At 44.0% G+C, this 24043-nt stretch overlaps 1 protein-coding gene across 1 annotated transcript in view; it reads right to left on the bottom strand.

The window, feature by feature from the left end:
- LOC121278845 (collagen alpha-1(IX) chain) overlaps window positions 1–24043 on the bottom strand; it is a 78457-nt gene that overhangs the window by 43236 nt on the left and 11178 nt on the right. The window contains exons 5-7 of the mRNA XM_041189303.1: window positions 17967–18363; window positions 13623–13703; window positions 2892–3014 (exon numbers count right to left, since the gene is read on the bottom strand). Of these exons, the coding sequence (XP_041045237.1) occupies window positions 2892–3014; window positions 13623–13703; window positions 17967–18363 (601 nt within the window). The remainder of the gene's footprint in view (window positions 1–2891; window positions 3015–13622; window positions 13704–17966; window positions 18364–24043) is intronic.

The following is a 24043-nucleotide window of genomic DNA, read 5'->3' as shown; positions in this document are numbered from 1 at the left end:
CATTTAGTAGGGAACCTGCTATTCCATTCTTCCTAAATTGACTTTTCATTCACCAAGATTAATTATGATACAAGAGTTATTACATTAATTTACAAGGAACATTCTAGTACAAGGAGTAATTTCAGTATAAGACTTCTTCCCTTGCAAACACAAATGTGTTTCTTTACTAAGAGGCTCTCTAGCTTCCCAGTGGGTCAACAGGTCGAGCCAATCAGTAACTGAGCCATATACCAGGGCAAGAAGATCTCGGATTTGATTCCTAGTGTGTTTTAGGTTGGCTAGCTGCACCTTTACTGAGCTATAATTCCTATTGCTAATATTACTTCAGTGACCCGTGTTGGGACCCGCCTTGATATTAAGATCAGGCTCAGCTGTGATGCCTCTTAACTATGTGTATGTAAAACTTGCATTGACGTAGTGCTTTTCATGACATCCCAAAGCTTTTTACAGCCAATGAAGTGATTTTGAAGTATAGTCACTGCTGTAATGGAGTTATGTTGATGAAGTACCAGGGAACCACCAGCTCCTGTTGTTCAATAGTCCAGCATGAGTCAGTGGCTTCAGGAAATGAGCGGGGAAGCGGAGGGGATGCGGGAACATAAATCAAAAACAGTAGGAGAAACACTGCTGCACCAAGAATTGAAACCATTAGAATCACTGAATCACTAGAATGGTTAGAGCACAGAATCAGGCCATTTGGCTCATTGTGTCCATGCCAGCTCTCTGGAAGAGCAACTCAGCTAGTCACTCCCTCATTCTTTCCCCGTAGCCCTGCAACTTTTTTCTCTTCAGATGCTTATCCAATTCCCTTTTGAAAGCTCCAACTGTGTCTGTCATAACCATTCTTTCAGGTAGCACATTCCAGGTCCTAACTATTCACTGTGCATAGAAGTTTTTCCTCATGTTGCTGTTGTTTTTCTTGCCAATGTAATTCTTTGCTCTCTGGTTCTAAACCCTTCTGCCAATGGGAATAGTTTCTCTCTATCTACTCTAATGATTTGCATGATTTTGAACACTTCTATCTAATCTCCTCGCAATCTTCTCTTTTCTATGGAGAACAATCCCAGCTTCTCCAATCTATCCACAAAACTGAAATCCATCATCCCTGGAATAATTCTCATAAATCTTTTCCACACCTTCTCTGAACATCCTTGCTAAAATGTGCTGCCAAGAATTGGATACAATACTCTAGTTGAGTCAGAACCAATGTTTTACAAAGATTCATCATAACTTCCTTGCTTTTGAGCTCCAGGCATCTATTTTTAAAGTAAAATAAAAATAAAATACCACAGATGCTGGAAATCTGAAATAAAAACAGAAAATGCTAGAAAACCTCAGCAGGTCTGACAGAATCTGTGGTGAGAAACAGTTAATGTTTCGAGACTGTCTGACCCTTAAGTCTGGAAGGCTGTAAAGTGCTTAATCGGAAGATGAGGTGCTATTCATCCAGTTTGCGTTGGGTTTCACTGGAACATTGCAGCAGGCCAAGGACAGACATGTGTGAATGACAGCAGGATGGTCTGTTGAAATGGCAAGTGACAGGGAGGTCTGGGGTCAAGCTTGTGGACAAACCGGAGGTGTTCGGCAAAGCAGTCCCCCAGTCTGCATTTAGTCTCCCCAATGTAGAGGAGACCGCATTGGGAGCAACGAATGCAGTGTGCCAAATTGAAGGAGGGGCAAGTATGAAAGGAGTTTTTGGGCCCTTGGATGGTGAGGAGGGAGGAGGTAAAAGAGCAGATGTTGTACCTTCTGCGATTGCATGGGAAGGTGCCGTGGGAAGGGGATGAGATGTTGGGAGTGATGGAGGAGTGGATCAGGGTATCGCAGAGGGAATGGAATGCTGACGGTGGTTGGGGGGGTGGGGGGTGGTGGGGGGGTGAGGAGAAGATGCGTTTGGTGGTGGCATCATGCTAGAGTTGTCAGAAATGGCAGAAGACATTTCACTTGCACCTCCGGACTTAACGTTGAGTTCAACAACTTCAGACCATGAGCTCTCTCCTTCAGCTTCATCCCTTTTTTAACCCCTTTTTAAAAAACTTATTTTTATTTTTTATCCATCTATTTTCCTTTTAATCATTTATTCATTGCTTTAACCTCTGTTTTATCCCTTTTTCATCCTTTCACCCACCACCACCAAAAGGGCCATCTGTTACTTGTTCCATGTTGTTCTTTCACAGAGTGCTTACCCTTGTTCTGCTATTCACACGTTCTGCTTTCTTACCATTATGTCACTATCAGCACCTCCTTTAGCCCTTACCACTACCATTAACACTCCCTTTGTCTTTTCATCCATGACATCTTTGTCAATCTCTCCTTAGTCCCCACCTATTGCTGGCCTTCTATCCAGCTTCACCTGCTCCACCCCCTTAGAAAGTATAAATTTCATCACATTTCTACCCGTCTTCAGCCCTGAAGAAGAGTTATACGGACTCAAAACGTTAACTCTGTTTCTCTCTCCACAGATGCTGTCAGGCCTGCTGAGTATTTCCAGCATTTTCTGTTTTTATTATCTATTTTTAAAGCCCAGGATCCTGTATACCTTTTTAATTAATTTCTCAACCTGCACTGCCACCTGCAATGATTTGTTCATATTTACCCCAAGTACCTCTGTTCCTGCATCCCTTTAGAATCAGGGCCTTTATTTATTATTGCTTCTCCTCGTTCTTCCTACAAAAATGTACCCCTTCACATCTCTCTGCACTAAATTTTATCAGCTATATGTCTGCCCCTTCCACAATTCTGTCTTTATCCTCTTGAAGTTTATCACTCTCTTTCTTATACTGCTTCTGAGTTTTGTATCTGGGGAGCCCCACTATATGCTTTCCTCCGGTCTGAAAAAGAACTGTTCACCAGTACTGTTTCCCATCATTCAGTCAACTTCATATCCATACTGCCACTTTCCTCTTTATTCCACAATCTTCAATTTTGCTGGAAAGTCGAACATGTGGCATTTTATCAATATCCTTTTGGAAGTCCTCATCAACCACATTACCCTTATTAACCGTTTCTGATACCTGATCAAAAAACTCAATCCAGTTAGCCAAACACAATTTGCTGGCTTTCCATAATTAATCAACACTTGTTCAAGTGACTGTAAATTTTGTCCCAGATTATCATCACTAAAAGCTTTCCCACCACCGAAGTTAAACTCTGGCCGGTAGTTGCTGGGTTTGAAAAACGATGCAACATTTACAATGCTTCAGTCCTCTTGGACAACTCCACCACCCTTACTTCTCTCAACATCCTTGGGTGCATCCCATCTGGTCTTGGTAACGTATCAACTTTAAGCACAACCAACTTTTTGAATAGTATCTCTGTACCAATTTTAGCCCATTCAATATCTCAGCTACCTCTTCTTTCACTGCCTTGGGCAGCATCTCCTTCCTTGGCCCTCAATTAAGTACCTCATCCATGCCCTCTGCTACCATGCATAAAAGCCCCTTTTGATCCTGACTTGGCCCTTCTCCTCCACTTAATACCCTTTTACTATTTCTGTGCTTATAGGAGACTTTGGGGTTTCCTTTTATGCTAGCTACTAGTCTCTTTTCATATTCTCTCTTTGCCTCTCTGATTTCCTTTTTACTTTCTCATGAATGTTCTATATTCAGCCTGGTTGTCACTGTATTATCAACTTGGCATTTGTTACACACACTTTTTTGCTGTTTTACTTTTCTCTATCTTTCTTGTCATCCTGGGAGCCCTACCTTTCCCTTTGAAGGAATGGCCTGCACATGAACTATTTGCTCCTTCAAGGCAGACTATTGTTTTGTTGCAGCTTTTCCTGTCAATCTTTGATTTCAATTTAGCTGGGACAGATCTGTTCTCACCCCACTGAAACTGGGGCTCCTCCAATTTAATAATTTTACTTTAGAATGCCCCTTGAATTTTTCCATGGCCACCCTAAACCTTATGATATTACAATCACTCTTCCCTCAATGTTCCCTGACTGACACTGGATCCACTTGACCCACTTCAGTCCCCAGAATCAGATTTAGCAATTCTGCCTTCTTCATTCGGCTGGAAACATACCAATCAAGAAAGTTTTCCTGAATACACTTCAGAAACTCTTCCCTCTCTCTGCCCTTTACACTGTTAATATGCCAGTCTATATTAGGATTTAAGTCCCCATTATCACTACTCTACAGTATTTGTATCTCTCTGTCAATTCTCTACAAATTTATTTGTCTGTACCTTTTGAACTAGTTAATGGCCTACAGTATATGCCGACTAGGGTATATTATTTCTAATCAAATAGATTCAGTCCTTGTCTACTCCTGGATGTCCTCTCTCTTCAGAACTGTAATATCTTCCTTAATCATTACAGCCACACCTCCTTTTTTCCCTTCCCTATCTTTCCTGAACACCTTGTACTCAGGAGTATTTAGTAGCCAATCCTACCCTTTCCTGAGCCAGGTTTCTGTTGTCACAACATATTCCCATGTAGCTTTTTGCACCTGCAGGTTGTCAACCTTATTTACCATGTTTTGTCTGTTTGCATACGTGCGCTATCAATCTAATTTATAACTTATTCCATACCCTGCTATCTGCTTTTCCCAATCCTTTGTGCACCTTGTTTATCCTTAATGCCTCATCCTGGTTTCCACTGTCCTGTCAAATTAGTTTAAGTCCATCTGCATTTATGCAGGACAAGCTCACACGCAATCGAAGGGAGAGGTCTCAGACAGGGGGTGGAATGGCTGGAATCAAGGTCCCCACTCTCTATGAGAATTGAGGCAATAAGCTGGCCGGAGAGGAAGTGGACCGTGCCTACGCTGACATTGAGATGGGTGGCGCACACCCAAGTGAGGATCCTGCACCGGCTCATCCCTCAGACAACCAGACTGTGAGTACATAGTCCTGTTTTAGAGTCACATGTCATGCACTGATTATCTCTCCTTTTTCACAGGCACCTCTGGAAAGCACCTAAGGGCATCCAAAAGCCAGGCCCTCAGCTCCTGCCCTGATAACACCCTGGATGAGGAACTGAGGAGAGCACCATAGTAGACCTGTCACAGCACTCACCTGCACCTTCCAGCATTGCAGAGACACACCCTCAGTGGGACCTTGTTCTAGAGCAGCCTCAGGATCACAATCTGGTGAGCATAACACACACTCTGGTCCACAGCAGGCGGAGGCAAGGACATCCGAGGTCGCTGGTACTCAGCGGACTGTTGGAGGCCAGGAATCTGTGAAGGCTGAGTCAGGTGATGAGCCTCCAGACTCAGTCCTAAATCAGTTGCTGGAGCTGCAGCAACAATCACAGGAACATCAGGAACGGATGTCAGCAGCACTCATCAGATTGCAAGGTAGGATGGAGGAGCCTGTCCACATTCAGTCTGAGATGAAAGTGCCGGCATGTCAAAGCAGCGAGGCCAACACTGGTAGGATGGAGGCCGCCATGGTGACCTTGGTCCAGAACATTGGTCCTGCACTCCATTGCTGTAGCCATTGATGGCATTGATCAGTGGCTATGCGAAAGTAGGGCAAGGCACCTCGATATCATTCCAGCTGTCCCTTCTCTTCAAGAAATCAGCCAGGGGCCCTCGGCCATCCACAGGGAGGAGGATCAGCAACTGGACACGCTGGGGCCATCCACCCAGGTGATTCCAGGACTGTCCAGCCGATCCCAATCCACTCTTCCTGTGACCCTCATCACCTGCAGCTGCACAGGCTGAGAATGGTGCACCTGCCCCGCAGTAGGACACCCAAAGCAGGCCGGGCCCTCCAGGTCTCAGCCTCCAGAGGACACCTGCCGAAATCATCACAGACAACAGAACGTAGCAGGCAGCAGGTTGCCTCCACCTCAGCTGTGGATGTCCAGGGAAGCACCCAGATGTAGTGGTCGGGTTAGGAAGGTGAAAAAAATCAGGAGCACAATGATGGCACGGGTGTTCACAACATGTATATAATGTTCACAAATGTAAATAGAATCGCACCCGTTTCACATCTCCTCTTGTGTACGCCTCCTTTTCATAATGAGCTGTGTTGATGTCAATCAGGTGTGATAACATGGCCCCTCCTCCCATTTATCACAGGTGTTCCTATCATAGGCCTCTCATCTACATGGTGTACTTTCATATCACTCTTTTCCAGATCATTTCCGGCATCAATGATGCCTTGACCTTAATGTGAAATGTGCTTGTGGAAGAAACCTCATTCGCATGCTTTTCAGGATCATCACAGAACCACAGAATTTTAACAGCACAGAAGGAGGCTACTCGGCCCATCATGTCTGCACCGGTTTTCCAAATGAGCACTATGACCTAGTGCCATTGCCCTGCCTTTTCCCCATATCCCAAAATATTGTTCATATTCAAATAATCATCTGATGCCCTCTTAAATGCCTTGATTGAGTGCATTCCAGACCCGAACCACTCACTGTGTGAAAAAAATTTTTCTCCCATCACATTTGCTTCTTGTGCAAATCACTTTAATTTTGTGCCCTCTCGTCCATGTCATGTTAATTCTTGGCTGTGTAAAATCTGACAGAGGTGTTCTCCTATCTCATTTGCATTCTTGAAAGGTGAAGGTGTAGTGTACAAGCAGAGATGTGTTCATGCGTGGAGAAGGGTCATTTATCGTGCAGCTCCATCATGCATCTCTCTCTTCCGGCAGGGTTTTCATGCTATGAGCCCATACTCAGAGCTCGTGTGTGCTCCTGTCTGCAAACTGCACTTTTGACTTTCAAAGTATACATCTGCTAAACTCACCAATAAGTGGGAGCATCTTGTCACCTCAAGGTGCTGAAGCTCTGCCCCTCTCAGTCACGTTATTGCCCTGGCATTTGAACCCACAACTTTAAACATTTCTCAACCTGTAATTGTCTGGATTGTGACAAGGCTCTCGTCACAGTGTTGGGATGCAGTGCTGTGCGTCCCATCACCTAAACACTCACTGAGACAATTGACACTAGTTGAAAATGGTGATTTTTGCCAGTCAATAGAGCCTTTGAGCATGCTCTGGAAGTGCACATCATAGCTTTAGATAACGTTGAGAGGAGCAATGGGACAGGAACAAGGATGTACTGAAGCCGAAGTCTGTTCTTTATTAGCAATGACTCGTCATCTTTAGGACCTCATGGCATCTGAGAATTTTGGAGTTTGCAAGGGTAAGGGCTGGCCATGAGGGCACAATCTGTGTCTTAAAATGGAGGCATTTTAATGTCTGGCAAGTGGTTGAACGTCGTCATCCTCAGGTGGTCCACATGCACATTAAGGTGAAGATGAAAGCAGGCTAGCATTCCTAACTGAGAGTGCCGGATGTTAATGTGAGAGAGAAGAAGGTGACACAGAGGATTGAGTTATCTCTGATTAGATGCACACCTGCAGAACATCCCCGGCTACCTTGGCCCAACCTACAGTTTTACCATCGAGGTAACACAGACTGCGTTCGCCCGCTTCTGGAGATGGATCTGCTTGAGGAGCTTTGCCAGATTGAAGGCACATAGCCACGAGCCCACTGAGGATAGTGGAACAGCTCCTGGTTCTTGTAGGCTGCCGCTGTGACTGGAATGCTGGAGAGACTCTTGAAGAGGCAGCACATTCTGATGTCTGATGCCAGGAGTCCATCCTCCAGTCAGCACCTCATCTCAGCAAGGACACAGGCTCCTGAGGCTTCATCATCCTTCAAAGGATCAGGACAATGTGAGCTTGATGTGTAACTATTCGCACTCACATTGAAGTGCATGGGTGAAATGAGAGGTGTTAACGTTGGCTTATGATAGAGGGCACTTGTCCAAGAGGGTACTCACTGCTACCTGTCATCCTCCACGTGGAATCTGGTGGCTATGAGGGCCTCATGCACACCTGTCATGTGTAGCCTGTGCTATGGCCTCTTCCCCTGCAGCCTGGGCTTCCTCAAACTCAACACCCTCATCCCCTCAGAGGAGACATGCAACTCCTCCAACTCGGCATCCGGCAAGTCCTCCCTCCTTTGTAATGCCAGGTTGTGCAGCGTGCAGCAAGCCATGATGATCTGAGAGGCCCTCTGGTGAGTGAACTGGAGTGCTCCGCCAGGTCTGTCCAGACATCGGAATCGCATCTTCAAGATGCCCATGGTCTGTTCCACCAATGCTCAGGTAGCGGCATGAGCTGCGTTGTACCTTCTCTCAGGATTTTGTGACCATCAGATGGGCATTATCAGCCACGTTCTTTGCGGGTACCCTTTGTCACTGAGCAGCCAGCCCTAGATTCTGCACTTTCCCTCAAAGCTGTCCAGGATCTGCGATCTAGTCAAGGTGTATGAGTCCTGTACCCTTCCTGGTGCAAACCTGCATGATAATTTTTTTATGGTCACAGACCAGCTGTACGTTGAGCAAATGGTAGCCTTTCTTGTTTATGTATTGGAGTTCCTGTTGCCAGGAAGCTTTCACAGCCACGTGGGTGCAGTCGATGACACCCTGCACCTGTGGGGATCCTGAAAAGTCAGCAATGCCCAGTGCTCTGGTGTCCTGGCTTGCTTGATCTCTGTCGAAGTTGACGCAATTGAGGACCTTGGCAAAAAGGCGCCTGTCACCTCTTGGATGCATTTGGGCATGGATGCTTGAGAGATCCCACAGAAGTCCCCAGTGGAGCCCTGGGAGGAGCTATTGGCATAGAAGTTGTGTGCGGCCGTTACTTTCAGGGCCACTAGTAATGGATGCCCTTCCAGTCCCTGTGGCACCAATTCCTGGAGAATATGGTAACTGTGAGTCACCAGATCCCTGGACATGCAGAGGTATCGACAACACTGTCTCTCGCTCATCGGCAGATAGGACATCAAGGTCTGTACACCTTTGGTCTTGCAAGCTGCCTCTACACAACGTTTCTATGAGCCTCATCCTCTGCTATCAGTGGGGGCCCTGCTGGCCCTTGGTCTTGAGGGTTTTGCTCCTCCCTTTGGCAAACCAGGCAACTCCATTGCAATCCTCTCCTTCCTGTCTCCTGCCTATATGTGACTATGCAGGCAACAATACTTCCAGGAACCATCTTCCTGATGGTCTCCTCTCTGCAGTATCAATGAGAGACAGATAAGAGTCAGCAATAGTCTCCAAAGATCCTCTTTCTGTCAATGACTTGTCAGTGAATGTGTCATGAGATGCAAATGCATTGAAATGACTTTCCCGCCGAGGCGTGGAGGGAAACGCAGGCCGACATTGGAGGCTGCAGCGCACAATCGCAAACTGGTTTCACCACGACATAAAACCGATTTCTGGCCTTCTCGCGATACTTTCCGCTCCCGCTCGCCATGGGTGGGAGCAGAAAATCCCAGCCAGTGTTCCTAAGCTAAAGAAGATAGGACACAATTGCTGTCCCCTGATTGCTATCCAGTTGTTTTCCCAATTTCCTGCCAGGTAAATTGCTTGTGGACGTCAAGTGTGGACGTCAAGTGTGGACAAAGTTAGAATGTCACCACATGTTTGAATACTCTGCTGACATTCACTATTTTAGATTCACACATGAACAGTGAGGTAGGTACCAGAGAGTGGCTGTTTCTTACAGACCTGAACAGTAAAATTAGAGCCTTTGGGGTTGGGTGTAGGGATTGGGGAAATGGGGCATGAGGGTTGGGGAATGGTGCAAACAGTAGGAGAAAAATAAGAAGATTATCCTGGCGTTCCTGTAACTATTTTTCATTCCCTAAGTTGACTTCCTAACAAAACAACAATGACTACATTTCAAAAGCAATTAATTGGCTCTAAATCACATTGGAATATCCTGCATGTGCTGAATGAATTCACATTCTTTCTCTATATATGATATGTTACTGCTGTTGCTGTCTCCCTAACTTTATATCTAGCTATTTCATTTTTTTCCTTATATTTGGTAAATCCAAGTTAATAAAATGTGTTCTAAAGTTAAGGAATGAGGAAAAGACTAAAATTATTCTGAGGGGTATAAATGTTTGGGAATTGTTAGCAATGATGCATGACCTCTCGTAGAGCACAGAAGCAATGTCCAATCAGCAGAACATTCAATGCCTGAATCATTCACAAGTATTCCAAAGGCAGATATCCAGGGCAGGATTTTCACCCCAGATAGGGATGAAAACAGAGGCAGGCTGGCATGAAAATTCATGCCACTGGCCAGCATGCCGGCATGTGAGCACCATCCCCCACTCCCAGGCGTCGGGGACTAGACAATTGAGGTTACCTCTGAGAGATAGACCTGGAGTTGGAGTGAGGCAGCCCTCCACGCAGGTTCCAAGGCCCTGTGGCCACAGGTACTCCCCCTCCACAATGACGATCCAGCTCCTAAGGACATTTTTTTTTAAGTTAAAAGTTTAAAAGGTTGGCTGGAGGACACCTCAAGATGGAGGCACCCATCTCTCTCTCTTACCTGACAGGGCATGCTGCTCCTCCTTCCAATTTGGAGGGCTTCCTATTGGCTGTCTAGCTTTGAGAGCCCACCCACTACACTTCATTGGATGGTGAGCCTGCTCTCTGGCCACTAATTGGCCAATTCAGGAAAAGTCACTGCTGGTGGACTTTTCCTCACACAATGTGAGGTTATGACCCCCAGTTGACCCCAATGTCAGGGTTCTGATCCAAAACCTTGCTGCTTCCAGAATTAGTTTCAAAAATTTCAATTAAAGAACTAATGAACTGTCATAAATTAGGGGAGAGGGAGAGACAGACATGAGACAACAGATAGGAAAATGCAAGTTGCACAGATTGACTAGTCCATTTCCATCATGTCAGGAAAGCATGAATTTTTAAATCCCATTTCGCCTGAATTTCTGGGAATAGGAAGTCGAAGGTGGGGGGCAGCTTGGCACAATAAATCAGTTCTAACACTTGCAACCTCAGCTAATATTTAACTAAACGAAGAGAGAAGTGCAGAATTTTAAATGAATGCATAACTGAAGTTATGAAATAAAGTGGAAATTTTCTCAGAAGTCCTATGCTTACAGGGGTGTTATTTTTTGGGAAAATATTAACATCAGTGGTGAGGAGATTCCCTAAGGAGTTCTGTTGACAAATTTTCCAGAATAGATTCATGTGGGTCCTAAGTCAAATTCTCAGTCTCTGCTGCATTGGTTAACCTTTGTCTAGCAGTCAATGAGACAATTGATTTGTGTGTGCCTGGGTGTATAATGAATTGGGCAGGCATCCTGTTCCTGATTGCTATTCAATGCCTTCCTGATGGAAGTGCACAAATGTGAATGTTGGTTGAGACAACTGGTACCGTTGATGATGGAATAGCTACTCATTATCTAGGTTCACAAGCAAAGAATGCCTGTTTAGGTTGGATAGTACCCATGGAACAGTCAGTGCCTTCTGGAGCATGGGAAGAAAATAAATCTGGAGCTTGCACCATATTTACTGGCTGACACCCTGAAGGCATTGGCGGCCTTTTATTGTCCTTAACATTTTTCTTCCCACCTTCCCCACCTCTTCATTTTCCCAAGGGGCTGTCTCTTTGCTGGGATAGATTTCACAGAGCAGTTATTGAACTTTGGACTTTATTGATTTATCTTGCAGTGCATTAACTAGCTGTGTCACTGGGACTAGGAAAGCAGCAGTCACATCTTTCTGATCCTGCCCCATTGATCATTTATCACAGAGATGGTGACTTCAGAATACAATCCAGAAAAAGACACCTCCACCAGTGAAAAAGCCCAGCTCATATTCACTGGGTTCTCAGTGTGCACTCAATGCCTTCACTCATAGATTATAGTGGCGTAGCGGCATTGTCACTGGACTGGTATTCTGGAGAGCCAGAGTAATGCTCAGAGGACCTGAGTTTGAAGCCCGCCATGGCAAATGGTAAAATTTGAATTTAAAAAATCTGGAATTAAAAGTCTGATGATGACCACAAAACCATTGCTGATTGTCAGAAAAACCCACCTGGTTCACTAATGTCCTTTAGGGAAGCACATCTGCTGTCCTTACTTGGTCTGGCCTACATGTGGCTTGAGACCCACAGCAATGTGTTTGACTCTTAAATGCCCTCTGAACAAGGGCAGTTAGGGATGGGCAATAAATACTGGCCTAGCCACTATCGTCCACATTCCATGGATGAATAAAAGGAAACTTAGTTATTTGGAAGCAGCATCCACTGAATTTAAATATTGTGCTCCAAGTAATTGTTTCATATGAGTAAAAAAAAGAAATCCTGTCCAAAAAATTTAATGAACTGAATCATAACAGTCATCACATTAATCAATTTTACATATTAACTAAAGGTACATTCATATGCAGGCATAAATTAGTAATGCGAAATTACAACTGTCCTAGTAAGTTCAACATAACCTTAACATACAAAGAGCAGAAAAGAGGTGGAGTGAAAGTTATAGATAGAAGTTTTATTGACATAGATATATTGCATGAAAGAGGAAAGTCTTCAGGAGAAATGAAGGTCTGGCCCATCTATTTTGCTCTGGAAATGAGGACTTGGAGTAGATAAAAGGTGCAGAAACATGTATTGGCTTTTTCTTCTACTTTGAACATCAAGCTTTCTCTTCTAAAAGTGCTGACATGTACTGAGCTATGGCACTCTCTTTAAAGTTTTCTTTTATTGTAATCATTTTCATCTATAACACAGAGTCATACATTTATATTTTGCTACAGAAAAGGTAGCACAGTGGACAGAATAAAGGTTGGTTGGTAGGGAGTGAGCCTTTACATGGTCAGTGGCTCTACTGACTCACTCAATGCTAGTGGTCGGTCTTTATATGTAGCCCTATGTAGGTGAATGTTGGCAGGCCTTTAAAGGATATGATCCATTAAGTTGAGTCTAAACCAATTCCCAAATTTTACTAGAAGGTTTTAAAGAACTGAACACAATCTCATACCAGCCACTTTTTTATCAGTGGAATAAAATTGAAGGGAATGTCATTCTCAGTGCCAATTCTACTATACTTCTCAACAATCAGCTGCAAAGAGGTATTGATTGATACCAGGGTCCACAGGGATGGTCTGGCAATCAAAACCAAACCAATGGTATTGAGAAGGAAGTAAAGGATTTTATATCATCAATAAAAAGATTCTAGGTGCCATAATTGCAATCATTAGTGTTTCAGATTGATTAGTAACACTAAAATGCTTTGTAATGTTGTACAAAATGTGAACTCCATCTTAATTTAATCCATTTTATTTTCTAATTGCAATTCTATAATTTATGATCCCCAATCTAATTTGCTAAAAAAAAATCAGGAATTTTTATCAATAATAGTTAGTCCATTTCTAATATATACAAATACAAGAATGAGAAGGCAGGCAAAAGAAAGAGCCAAGCAGTGGAGAAACACAAATTGAAAGTCAAAGAGACAGGAGAGGTACTTGCAAACAGCAGAGAAAGAAAGATTGGGATGGGATCGGGGGAGTGAGAAAGGGACCAACAAATTGAGAGGACAGTGATGCACAAGGAAAGGATGCAAGCAGAGACAAATTAAGCAAAAAAATCAAACTTGATGTGACAGGTATGAAGGAATAAAGCCAAAAAAGGAAAGCAAGAGATGTACACACAGGGAGGAGAGAGCTAAAAAGAGACAATTATTGGTGATGGGAGAGGGACCTGGAGAGAGAGGAGAGGGGAGAGATAAAGAGCAAGAGCAGAGACAGACTAATAACTTCAATGAAAAGTGAGAGAGACTGAGAGAGGGATCAAACAGATTGTACCAGGGCTCAGCTCCTTTTTTACCTGTTGTATGGATAGCTCTGTGCAGGCCTCACGGTGTGCTCGTTGTGGATCACAATGAATCAGCATCCACTGCAGCTCAAACTAAATGAAAGAGAAAATTGTTATAAATAAAGCAAAAAAGATAGAGCAGTCCTAATGTGCATTGCTACTCCATCGTAGCATGTAAAATACCATTTTTTTTTTCGTTTGTGCATTACCTAGACAGCCAGTTCCTGATGCATATCATACTGATGGAGAGGGGCATTGCCCAGGCTACCAGATACTTAGAATGATAGCAGAAGACAGCTGTACACCTGTCATCACAGTCCACACTCTCACACATAGACTCACTCCTAAAAGGGGTATCATACCTAGAACATACAGCAGGGCCAGCTGCACACTATTTTTAAGTGTTTGGAATAAGCTTGGCAGACCAAACAATCTACTTCAAAACATCTATTTTTTTCAAGAAAGTACTTCATTATACAGCTCGGATAGAAACATTCTTCTTTCCAATAATTTAACATGTCAAATACAGCATAAAAAAGTTATCAACAAGAACTTACAACATTAAGTCCAAGCATCAGGTCATCTGTCGCTAGTTTATCATTAATTTTGGTACTATTTACTGCAACATCCCAGTGAGTATTTTGAAGTGCAGACCTAGCTAGTCAGTTCTCTTTGGATGACTTACTGACGAGCCCTGGAAGAACATCCGTTGTTTCTGTGGCCTATCAGATGATCTAATGCACATTCTTCCAAAAAAACGAGTGGTCCAATTAAAAATCATTCCTAACATTTCATTTAAAAAATCATAAAAATGGAAAATGCTGCACACAACCACCTTTTTTATTATTCATTCACAGGACATGGGCTTCGCTGGCTGAAGCCAGTATTTATTGCCCATCCCTAGTTGCCCTTGAGAAGGTGGTGGTGAGCTGCCTTCTTGAACCGCTGCAGTCCATGTTGTGTAGGTACACCCACAGTGCTGTTAGGGAGAGAGTTCCAGGATTTTGCCCCAGCGACAGTGAAGGAACAGTGATATATTTTCAAGTCAGGATGGTGAGTGACTTGGAGGGAAACTTCCAGGTGGTGGTTTTCCTATCTATCTGCTGCCCTTGTTCTAGGTGGTAGTGGTCGTGGGTTTGGAAGATGCTGTTGAAGGAGACTTGGTGAATTCCTGCAGTGCATGTGTCGATGGTGCACACTGCTGCTACTGTGCATCGGTGGTGGACGGAGTGGAGCCAATGAAGAGGGCTGCTTTGTCTTGGATGGTGTCAAGCTTCTTGAGTGTTGTGGGAGTTGCACTCATCCAGGCAAGTGGGGAATTTTCCATCACACTCCTGACTTGTGCCTTGTAGATGGTGGACAGGCTTTGGGGAGTCGGAACGTGAGTTAGTCATCACACAATTCCTAGCCTCTGACCTGGTCTTGTAGCCACAGTATTTATATGGCTAGTCCAGTTCAGTTTCTGGTCCATGGTAACCCCCAGGATGTTGATAATGGGGGATTCAGTGATGGTAATGCTATTGAACATCAAAGGGCGATGGTTGGATTCTCTCTTGTCGGAGTTGGTCATTGCCTGACACTTGTGTATTGCGAATGTTACTTGCCATTTATTAGCCCAAGCCTGGATATTGTCCAGGTCTTGCTGCATTTGGACATGGACTGCTTCAGATTCTGAGGAGTTGCAATTGGTGCTGAACATTGTGCAATCAGCAGTGAACATCCCCCCTTCTGACCTTATGATGGAAGGAAAGTCATTGATGAAGCAGGATGAAGATGGTTGGGCTGAGGACACAGCCCTGAGGAGCTCCTGCAGTGATGTCCTGGAGCTGAGATGACTGATCTCCAACAATCACAACTATTTTCCTTTATGATAGGTATGACTCCAACCAGCGGAGATTTTTCCCCTCGATTCCCATTGACTCCAGTTTTGCTAGGGCTCCTTGATGCCACACTCAGTCAGTGGCCTTGATGTCAAGGCCAGTCATTGTCACCTCACCTCGGGAGTTCCCACTCTTTTGTCCATGTATGAACCAAGGCTGTAATCAGGTAAGGAGCTGAGTGGCCCTGGCGGAACCCAAACTGGGAGTCAGTGAGCAGGTTACTGCTAAGCAAGTGCCACTTGATAGCACTGTTGATGATCTTTCCATTACTTTACTAATGAGAGCAGACTGATGGGGTGGTAATTGGCTGGGTTGGATTCATCCTCTTTTTTGTGTACAGGACATACCTGGGGCAATTTTCCACACAGCCGTGTAGATGCCAGAGTTGCAGCTGTACTGGAACAGCTTGGCTAGGGGCGCAGCAAGTTCTGGAGCACAAATCTTCAGAACTATTGTCAGAATATTGTCAGGGCCCATAGCCTTTGCAGTATCCAGTGCCTTCAGCCATTCCTGGATATCATGCTGAGTGAATCGAATTGGCTGAAGACTGGCATCTGTGAAACTGCGGACCTCCGGATGAGGCCGAGATGGATCATCCACTCAGCACTCTTCATAGGATAGTTGAGTTGTCACTAATTCGGACTGGATAAGGAAAAACTGTCCCCCTTGGTGGAAGGATCAAGATCAAGAGGGCGCAGGTTTTAGATAACTGAAAAGAAACAACTTTCTGAACAAAAAAACAATGAGTCATAAACAAAGATAAGTATTAGAGTGTGATAGAGTGAGAGTGTATGTGTCCAGCTCACTCCCAGTCTCAAGGTGCTCACACTCACCCTCACCCACTGTGTGAGTGGATGAGAATGCATGTTCGTAAGTGTGGGTAAGGGTGAATGAGAATTCTGATACTGGGATGAGTCAGACTTATGGACACACTCTGCTCCTGCACACACATTCCCCTCTCATACTTTCTCTCTCCCCCTAACACTCTCCCTCCACCCCGCACTCATTCTAAGGCAGAGCTGGCCAACGGAGACGGCATGTCTGGAAGGACAAAAGGGACCCTGACTCTTCTATTAAATGCATCAAGGTTCCAGATCTGGGAAAATTCATCCTTTGTCCAACACCCAGGAGATGAAGTTGGAGCTATGTCAAAAGACTGCCACCCCCCACCCAAGCTGCTAGAACCTGTAATATTGCCGTGTGGAACTCAAAGTATCTTTACAGTGCAGAAGGAAGCCATTCAGCCTATCGAGTCTACACTGTGTCTAAGATAATTCCAGCTAATTCCACTCCCCCGCCTTATCCCCATAACCTTGCACATTCTCTCTTTTCAGGTAGCAATCCAATTCCCTTTTGAATACCTCGATCGAACCTGCCTCCACCACCCTTTCAGGAAGTTTGTTCCAGACTCCAACCACCATCTGGGTGAAAAAAAAATTTCCTCACATCACGTTTACTCCTATTGCCAATTATTTTGAATCTGTATAATTGGATTGCACGCAAGAACGCAGCTGGCCATGAAGGTCCACACATATCCACAGGGCGGAAACACCATTCAATAAGGTATGCTGTATGGCCACACTGCATTTAGCTGGATGGAAAATGTTTATCTGGAGTTATACAGCTTGCCGCATCACTTATCAGGGGCTTCCAATACCTGCCAAGACCTTAAAACTGCACTTGAATGCTGCCTAATGATGAGTTGATGACCAGCTTTCTTGAGGGAAGGTAAGCAGCGTCTCTGTGGGTTCCACTCCAACATTTTTTTTTACAAATTCTTTCACAGGCCTCACTGACTAGACTAGTGTTTGTTGCCCATCCCTAATTGTCCTTTAGAAGGTGGTGGTGCTGCTTTCTTGAACCACTGCAGTCCATGGTACACCCACAGTACTGTTACGAAGAGAGTTCCAGGATTTTGACCCAGCAACAGTGAAGGATTGCCATACATCTGGCAATGGAAACTTGGAACCAAAACTAGCTCCATGAGAAATTCGCCTTGATCCTAGTCTGAGCGAGGCAGCTGCATATTGACTGTTTATGACTGAGCAGTCAGCTGGCTCATTTCTGAAAGCTGCAGGCATGTATTCATCACTTGGCTCTAGGTAAGCCTACGATCACAATCCGGGCCAGACAAACAATTTGGGAAGCTTCCCAGTGCTTTTTATTGGCACTTTATTGTAATTTTAACTAATTAAGCTGTCGACTACAACCAGAAGTTTCTGAGCCTTGGGTCTGCAACATGCTCCTCAATTTTCTAGATGTCGGTAAAGTGGAGTATGTCCATAAGAACACTCAACCTTCTCAATTAGCAATTGGCAATTAGAGATGGGCAAAAAATGCTGGCCTAGCCAGCAACTCCCACATCCCATGAATTAATTAAAAAAAAATGGGCAAAAGGAAATTATACCAGCAAGGATTTCTCAATAATTTGGTTTTAGATTCAATCAAAATAAATGAAATAGAAAGTTTATCTCACCACTACTGACACTTTTGGGTTTGTATCCAGTCGGCCTATCAAAGTGTCCCCTTCTACATTGACGGTGCCTTTTGGCTTAATGGGCTGGGATGCTACTCGATGGCAGTCCACGAATAGGCTGACAGTATCCCTCTCCACACCCACCAGGATCTTATGCCATTCTGTATCAAAGATCTGTGAAATCGCTCGGAAAATGACTGACTGCAGGTTGCTATCCAGACCAACTAAATAAAACTCCAAGGACTGGGTGTTGCCGTTCAGCCTCAGGCCTACTTGCTTGTAGCCATTTTCATCCACAATCTGCCACAAGTTCCACACTTTATTAACCGTGTTTTTTACCATCCTGAAGGTGGTGACAAAGGAATACTCTTCAGGGAGCCCTCGTGGATAGATGATTCTGAAAGAAATTAAGTATTCCATTTACATTACATCAAGTAAAATTATTTAGTCCTTACAAATTGCCACATTCATTCAACTAGTAAGATCAATGATTTCCTTAGTTATCTTTCTCTCCAGTTTGGTTGTGTCTCAGTATTCTTGTTCTCCTGCTGTCAATAGCTCATGCTGACATATATTCCAGTATTTATCACAGCAGCTTTTCTTTGTGTGAATGTTGACAAACTTTATATGTTCTTGGGTGGTTATGCTCTTGCCCAATGTCTACATTCATGCACTCCTGCCAGAGATCTCTGGATAATGATCAATTACAGGAGCCCCTGCCATTTTTCCTCTTGTTAGTCCAAGACTTTGGGACCGATTGTCAAATATCTTTTAAAGCTGAATGTATCCTGGCCAATATTTATATCCCAATCAACATTTAAAAAGGCAGAATATCCAGTCATTGTTTTATTGCTGTTGTGGGACTTTACTGTGTTTTTTTAAATTCATTCATGAGATGTGGACATCACTGTCTTGGCCAGCATTTATTGCCCATTCCTAATTGCCTTTGTTCAGAGGACACTTAAGAAGCAACCACATTGCTGTGGATCTGGAGTCACATGTAGGCCAGACCAGGGAAGTACAGTGGATATACATTAGTGAACCAGATGGATTTTTACAACAATTGTTTCATGGTCAGCATCAGACTTTTAATTCCAGATTTGTATTAGATTCAAACTTCACTGCCTGCCAAGGTGGGATTCAAACCCAGGTCCCCAGGGCATTACCCTGGGTCTCTGGAATACAAGTCCAGTGGCAATACCACTACACCACTGCCTCCCCTCTGTGCATACTTTTTGATGAGTTTCCTATGTTCAAACAATAATTATAAATAGGAAGCACTTAAGTGGGTGTAAAATACTTTGTGATGTCCTGAGGTCATAGAAGGTGGTATTATATTATATATATATAAGGTGTTTTATCTTTCTTTCTTTTCCTCAAATTAGACAAGTTTTATCTTCAGGAGCTGAAAACATCTTATACTAAGCTTGCTAAATGTATCTGCTCTCTGCATCAGCTTGCTAAACTCAATAACTATATAGAATACTTTTCCAATAATTTATATAGATTTTTCTTTTCCCACCTATTTCCATTATTTTTAAATGTATTTCCATCCATTGTTTTATCTCTGCCTTTTAGCCTATTTTGATCCCTTCCCCCCACCCCACCCCCACTCGGGCTATCTGTACCTTTATTACCGCGTACCTTAGATAATATCACCAGCTTCAATACCTCTTTGTCCTTTCGTCTATGACATCTTTTGGTTATCTCCACCTATCACTGTCCCTCCATCCAGCTCTACCTGTCCCACCCCGACTTAAACCAGCTTATATTTCACCTCTTTTCTATTTTTCCTTAGTTCTGTTGAAGAGTCATACGGACTCGAAACATTAACTGTGTTCCTCTCCGCAGATGCTGTCAGACCTGCAGAGTTTTTCCAGGTAATTTTGTTTTTGTTTTGGATTTCCAGCATCCACAGTTTTTTGCTTTTAACTATATAGAAATGTTGCGTTCTCTGTCAAAGAGAGCACCATGGATGTAACACCCCCTCTGACTTTCTTCAACCCTGGGGGAGGAAGCACCTGGATCTTATTTAGCATCTATTTCAGGGCAGCATAACTGAGATTGGCAGCTTGGGGGAATTTAATGGTCGTATTGGTGAGTGCTTCCACTGGCTGGAGAGCTGCTGCCTACCCATTATGGTCATTTCCAGGAGCTTCGATGGGATTAAATCCCAATCAGGCAGTCTACTTCCTGCTACCAGGGTTCCTGGGTCCTGAAGGGCAGATGACCCGCCGCTGAGAGGTGCTAACTAATCAGAGGCCTGCAGCTCTTCAATACCGGCAGCACCAGTGGGAGCAGAGGCCACTGTTGCTTCTACAGTAGGTCCTGAAACACAGGTAAGTGGAACAGACTCACTGGGGACACTCAAGCAGGCACTGTCAAGGAGGGAATGGGGGTCGATGCAAAGGATGAGGGGGATCTTCCCATGGGGAAGGCCCTTGCTGCCGGTGGGTTCTCCATTGGGCACAGAGTGCCCGAACAGGAGGGATTCCCTCCACCAAGGCACAGGCATGCCAGCTAGGGTATACCTGCAGTCTTTTCCACATAGCGTGGTCTTCCCATGTGCTGGCTGAATATCAGTGGCAACTGGCTTGAAGTCCATAAGTGGGCACTTAAGGGCCCCAATTGGCCTACGGGCAGGAAGGCTGTCCTCAGCCTTTCCTGCCCCAGACTTAATTGGGGGGAACCAGGAACTGGAAAGACAATAGGCTCTATATCCCACACCTTCTTGCCACATTATATGACCCCCCACCCCCATCTCCCAGCCCACTCCAACGGTCATTAAAGTCCATCCATTGTGTGGGAATTATGGGCAGATACCAATGTAACCATTACTTCATAACTTAACAGACTGGTATTCCAGCACACTGTACCATGGTAATGTCCTGCAGATGGCCTTACCATGAGAAATGAAGATCCCTACTTAGATTACCATCACGGCCTGTACATCTGAACTGATTTATTTTAATCTGCTTCTTAGAAACCCTTCGCCCTTCTCAGGAATTTCCTACCATTGAAATGAAAAGGTGCAAAACCACACAAAGTAAGTTTGTTTTTGAAGGGGTATCATCCTCTTGACTAAACAACTGGAGATCGCTGGTGAGACCACCATCTGGCACTTCTACGAGGGAGCAGTGCTAGTAAGGAACACATCTCTAGAAGTTGTGGGCATGAAACATGTGATTTTCCATTCATTTTTGGATGTGTCGGATTGTGCAATTCTTGCATCATCTTGACACATTTGCAAAAAAGAGGTACATTTGATTAATGATTCATCGAGTCAAGTTGTATCACAAGCCATGATTTTTTTCTTTAAAACTCACTTAATAAAAGCTTGCTAAGTAAAATATTCCCTATACAAACAATATTTAAATTACTTCCAAATAATCTCTAATAAGGCTACAGAAAATTTGCTTTCAGATGAAGCTCTTCCAGGAAAATAGGGCTTGCCTAGGTAGCATGATGGCAACAAAATATTATGAAGGAAGGATTCAATAATGGAATCAAAATATCTGACTAGTTATTATTCATTTTACAATAGAGCTTTCCACTACACTGAAACTGTCACCCACAGGCTAATATTACACAGCCATTGTTGTGGGATTGCCACTTACAAACTAATATTACATGAACTATAATAGTGAGATTGTTACTCACTGACTAATGTTACTTCTTCCACTATAGCATGATTATCACGCAGTGACTAATATTATATGCACTGTAATTGTAACCTATATTGCACTTTCTGTAATAGTAAGAGTGCCTCTTAGTAACCACTGTTATGCTCGTACTAAAATTAGCTCAGCACGCACTTTGGAAAGGTAGCCACTAACGTTGGCCAACTAACAAAATGGGAATGGAAAAACAACAAACTGCTCTACAGGACCAAGATGCCTGTATTCTCAGCACATTGCTGTAAGGCAGCAAAGGCTGGACAATATACCCCTCCCAAGAAAAAAAACTCTTTTATTTCCATCTCTGCCAATGTGTCACATGGAAAGACTAAGTCAACAATGAAGCAGTCCTTTCTAGGGCAACCATGCCAAGCATGCTATCTCTAATCAAGCAAAGAAGGCTTTGCTGGGTTGGGCATGTGCCCAAGGATATGCTACTTAGGGGGGTAGCACATCCTAAGAGACCAGCAGGGCACCCACAGTTCTGATCCAAGGATGTTGTCAAAAAAGACATGAAAGACCTCAACATCAATCACGACAGGTAGAAAACTCTAGCTGATGATCGATGCAAATGGCAACACCAGCTGCGGGCAGTGAGAGGAGACTTCAGCCTGAATGACACAAAGACCGAGTGAGTATATTTGGGAATTTGGTTCAAAGTAGGAATTCAAGGGAAAGAGGAGCTTTAGGTAATGTTTACTGCTGCGAGTACGACTTAGAATAAAATACTGGGAGTTGGGGTAATTAAGGGAGTTAGGGAAGGAAGGGAAAGAGGTGCTCTTTTGCTTTCTGCTTTCTAACTTTCTCAGCCTTCAGGAAGTGTTCGTACTCTGCCATAGGAGAAGAAGCTAGTTATTTGCTGAGAATCTAGTGAGTGACTAAGGTTTATTCTATTCCTAAGATTCAAAATTGTCTAGCAACTGGTGGTAAAGGTAATAAAATACATAAAAACAGAATAAAATGTATAATTGAATAAAATAATTAAATGGTTAATTAGAACACATTAAGGATGTCAAGACAGGCGATGGGTCACAGCTGCAGCATGTGGTAGCTCCTGGCTGCCCGTTTGATACAGGGCTGCAGTGAGTGTTTGAAGTTTGAGCAGCTTTGGCTCAGAGCTTTTGAACTGGAGGCTGAACTACAGACGCTGTGACACATCAGGGAGGGGGAAAGTTACCTGGATTCTTTGTACCAGGGGGCAGTCACACCTCTTAGGACAGGGCTTTCTGATTTGATCAGTGGTCAGGGACTGGGCAGTTTGACTGAAAGAGAGACAGGCAAGGAGACTCAGAGGGCAGGAATGCAGGAGCCTCAGCCTTTACAATTGTCCAACAGGTTTGAGGTTTTCTTGGCTTGTTTAGATGAGAGCGGGGGCTGCAGGGTAGATAAGCTAACTGGCACCATGGTACAGGAAGTCATTCAAGTCGAGGGAGCAAAAAGGAATGTATGGTAGTAGGGGATAGTATACTCAGAGGGATCGACACCATTCTCTGCAGCAAAGAACGTGAGTCAAGGTGACTGTGTTGCCTGCCCAATGCCAGGGTTCAGGACATCTGCTCGGAGATGGAGAGGAAATTGCAGTGGGAGGGGGAGGACCCAGTCGTTGTGGTCCATGTAGATACCAGCGACATAGGCAGGACAAAGAAGGAAGTTCTGCATAGTTAGTATGAGGACCTAGGTACCAAATTAAGAAGCAGACGTCACAATGTCTGGATTATTACATGAGCCACATTCAAATTGGCATAGGACAAATCAGATTAGGGAAATAAATGTGTGACTCAAAGACTGGTGTGAGAGAAGTGGGTTCCAGTTTGTAGGGCACTGGCACCAGTACTGGGGAAAGTGGGATCTGTACCGCTGGGACAGTCTACACCTGAACCATGCTGGGTCCAGTGTTCATGTGTGCCACATAACTAGGGAAGTAAAGAGTGTTTAAAACTAAATAGTGGGGGCATGGGGTCAAATTTGGGGAGATGCGGTAAATCAAAGAGCAGAAACAAGGCAAAAGAAAAAGGTATCATTACAGGAAGTGAAAAACAGACCAAGACAAGAAGGGATAGAGAGTACAAATCTAACAGTGAATCAACAGATGAAATTAAAGGTTATAAAAAGGATAAAAGGATAAAACTAAAAGCCCTGTATCTGAATGTGTAGCGTGTTCAAAACAAAACTGATGAACTGGAGGGCGCAAATAGAAATGAATGATAACAATTTGATAGCCATTATGAAGACATGGCTGCAGGAGGACATGGATTCAGACCTGAATATTGAAGGGTACAGGCTATTTAGGAAGGACAGGAAGTGAGGAAAAGGTGGAGGGGTGGCTTTGTTAGTTAATAATGGAATTAGCACAATAGAGAGGGATGAACTAAGTTCAGGAAACCAGGATGTGGAAACTGT

The sequence above is a fragment of the Carcharodon carcharias genome, chromosome 6, assembly GCF_017639515.1.
Source record: "Carcharodon carcharias isolate sCarCar2 chromosome 6, sCarCar2.pri, whole genome shotgun sequence".
Taxonomy (NCBI): domain Eukaryota; kingdom Metazoa; phylum Chordata; class Chondrichthyes; order Lamniformes; family Lamnidae; genus Carcharodon; species Carcharodon carcharias.
Note: the sequence above shows the minus strand (reverse complement) of the source record. Positions and strands in the feature narration are given on the sequence as shown.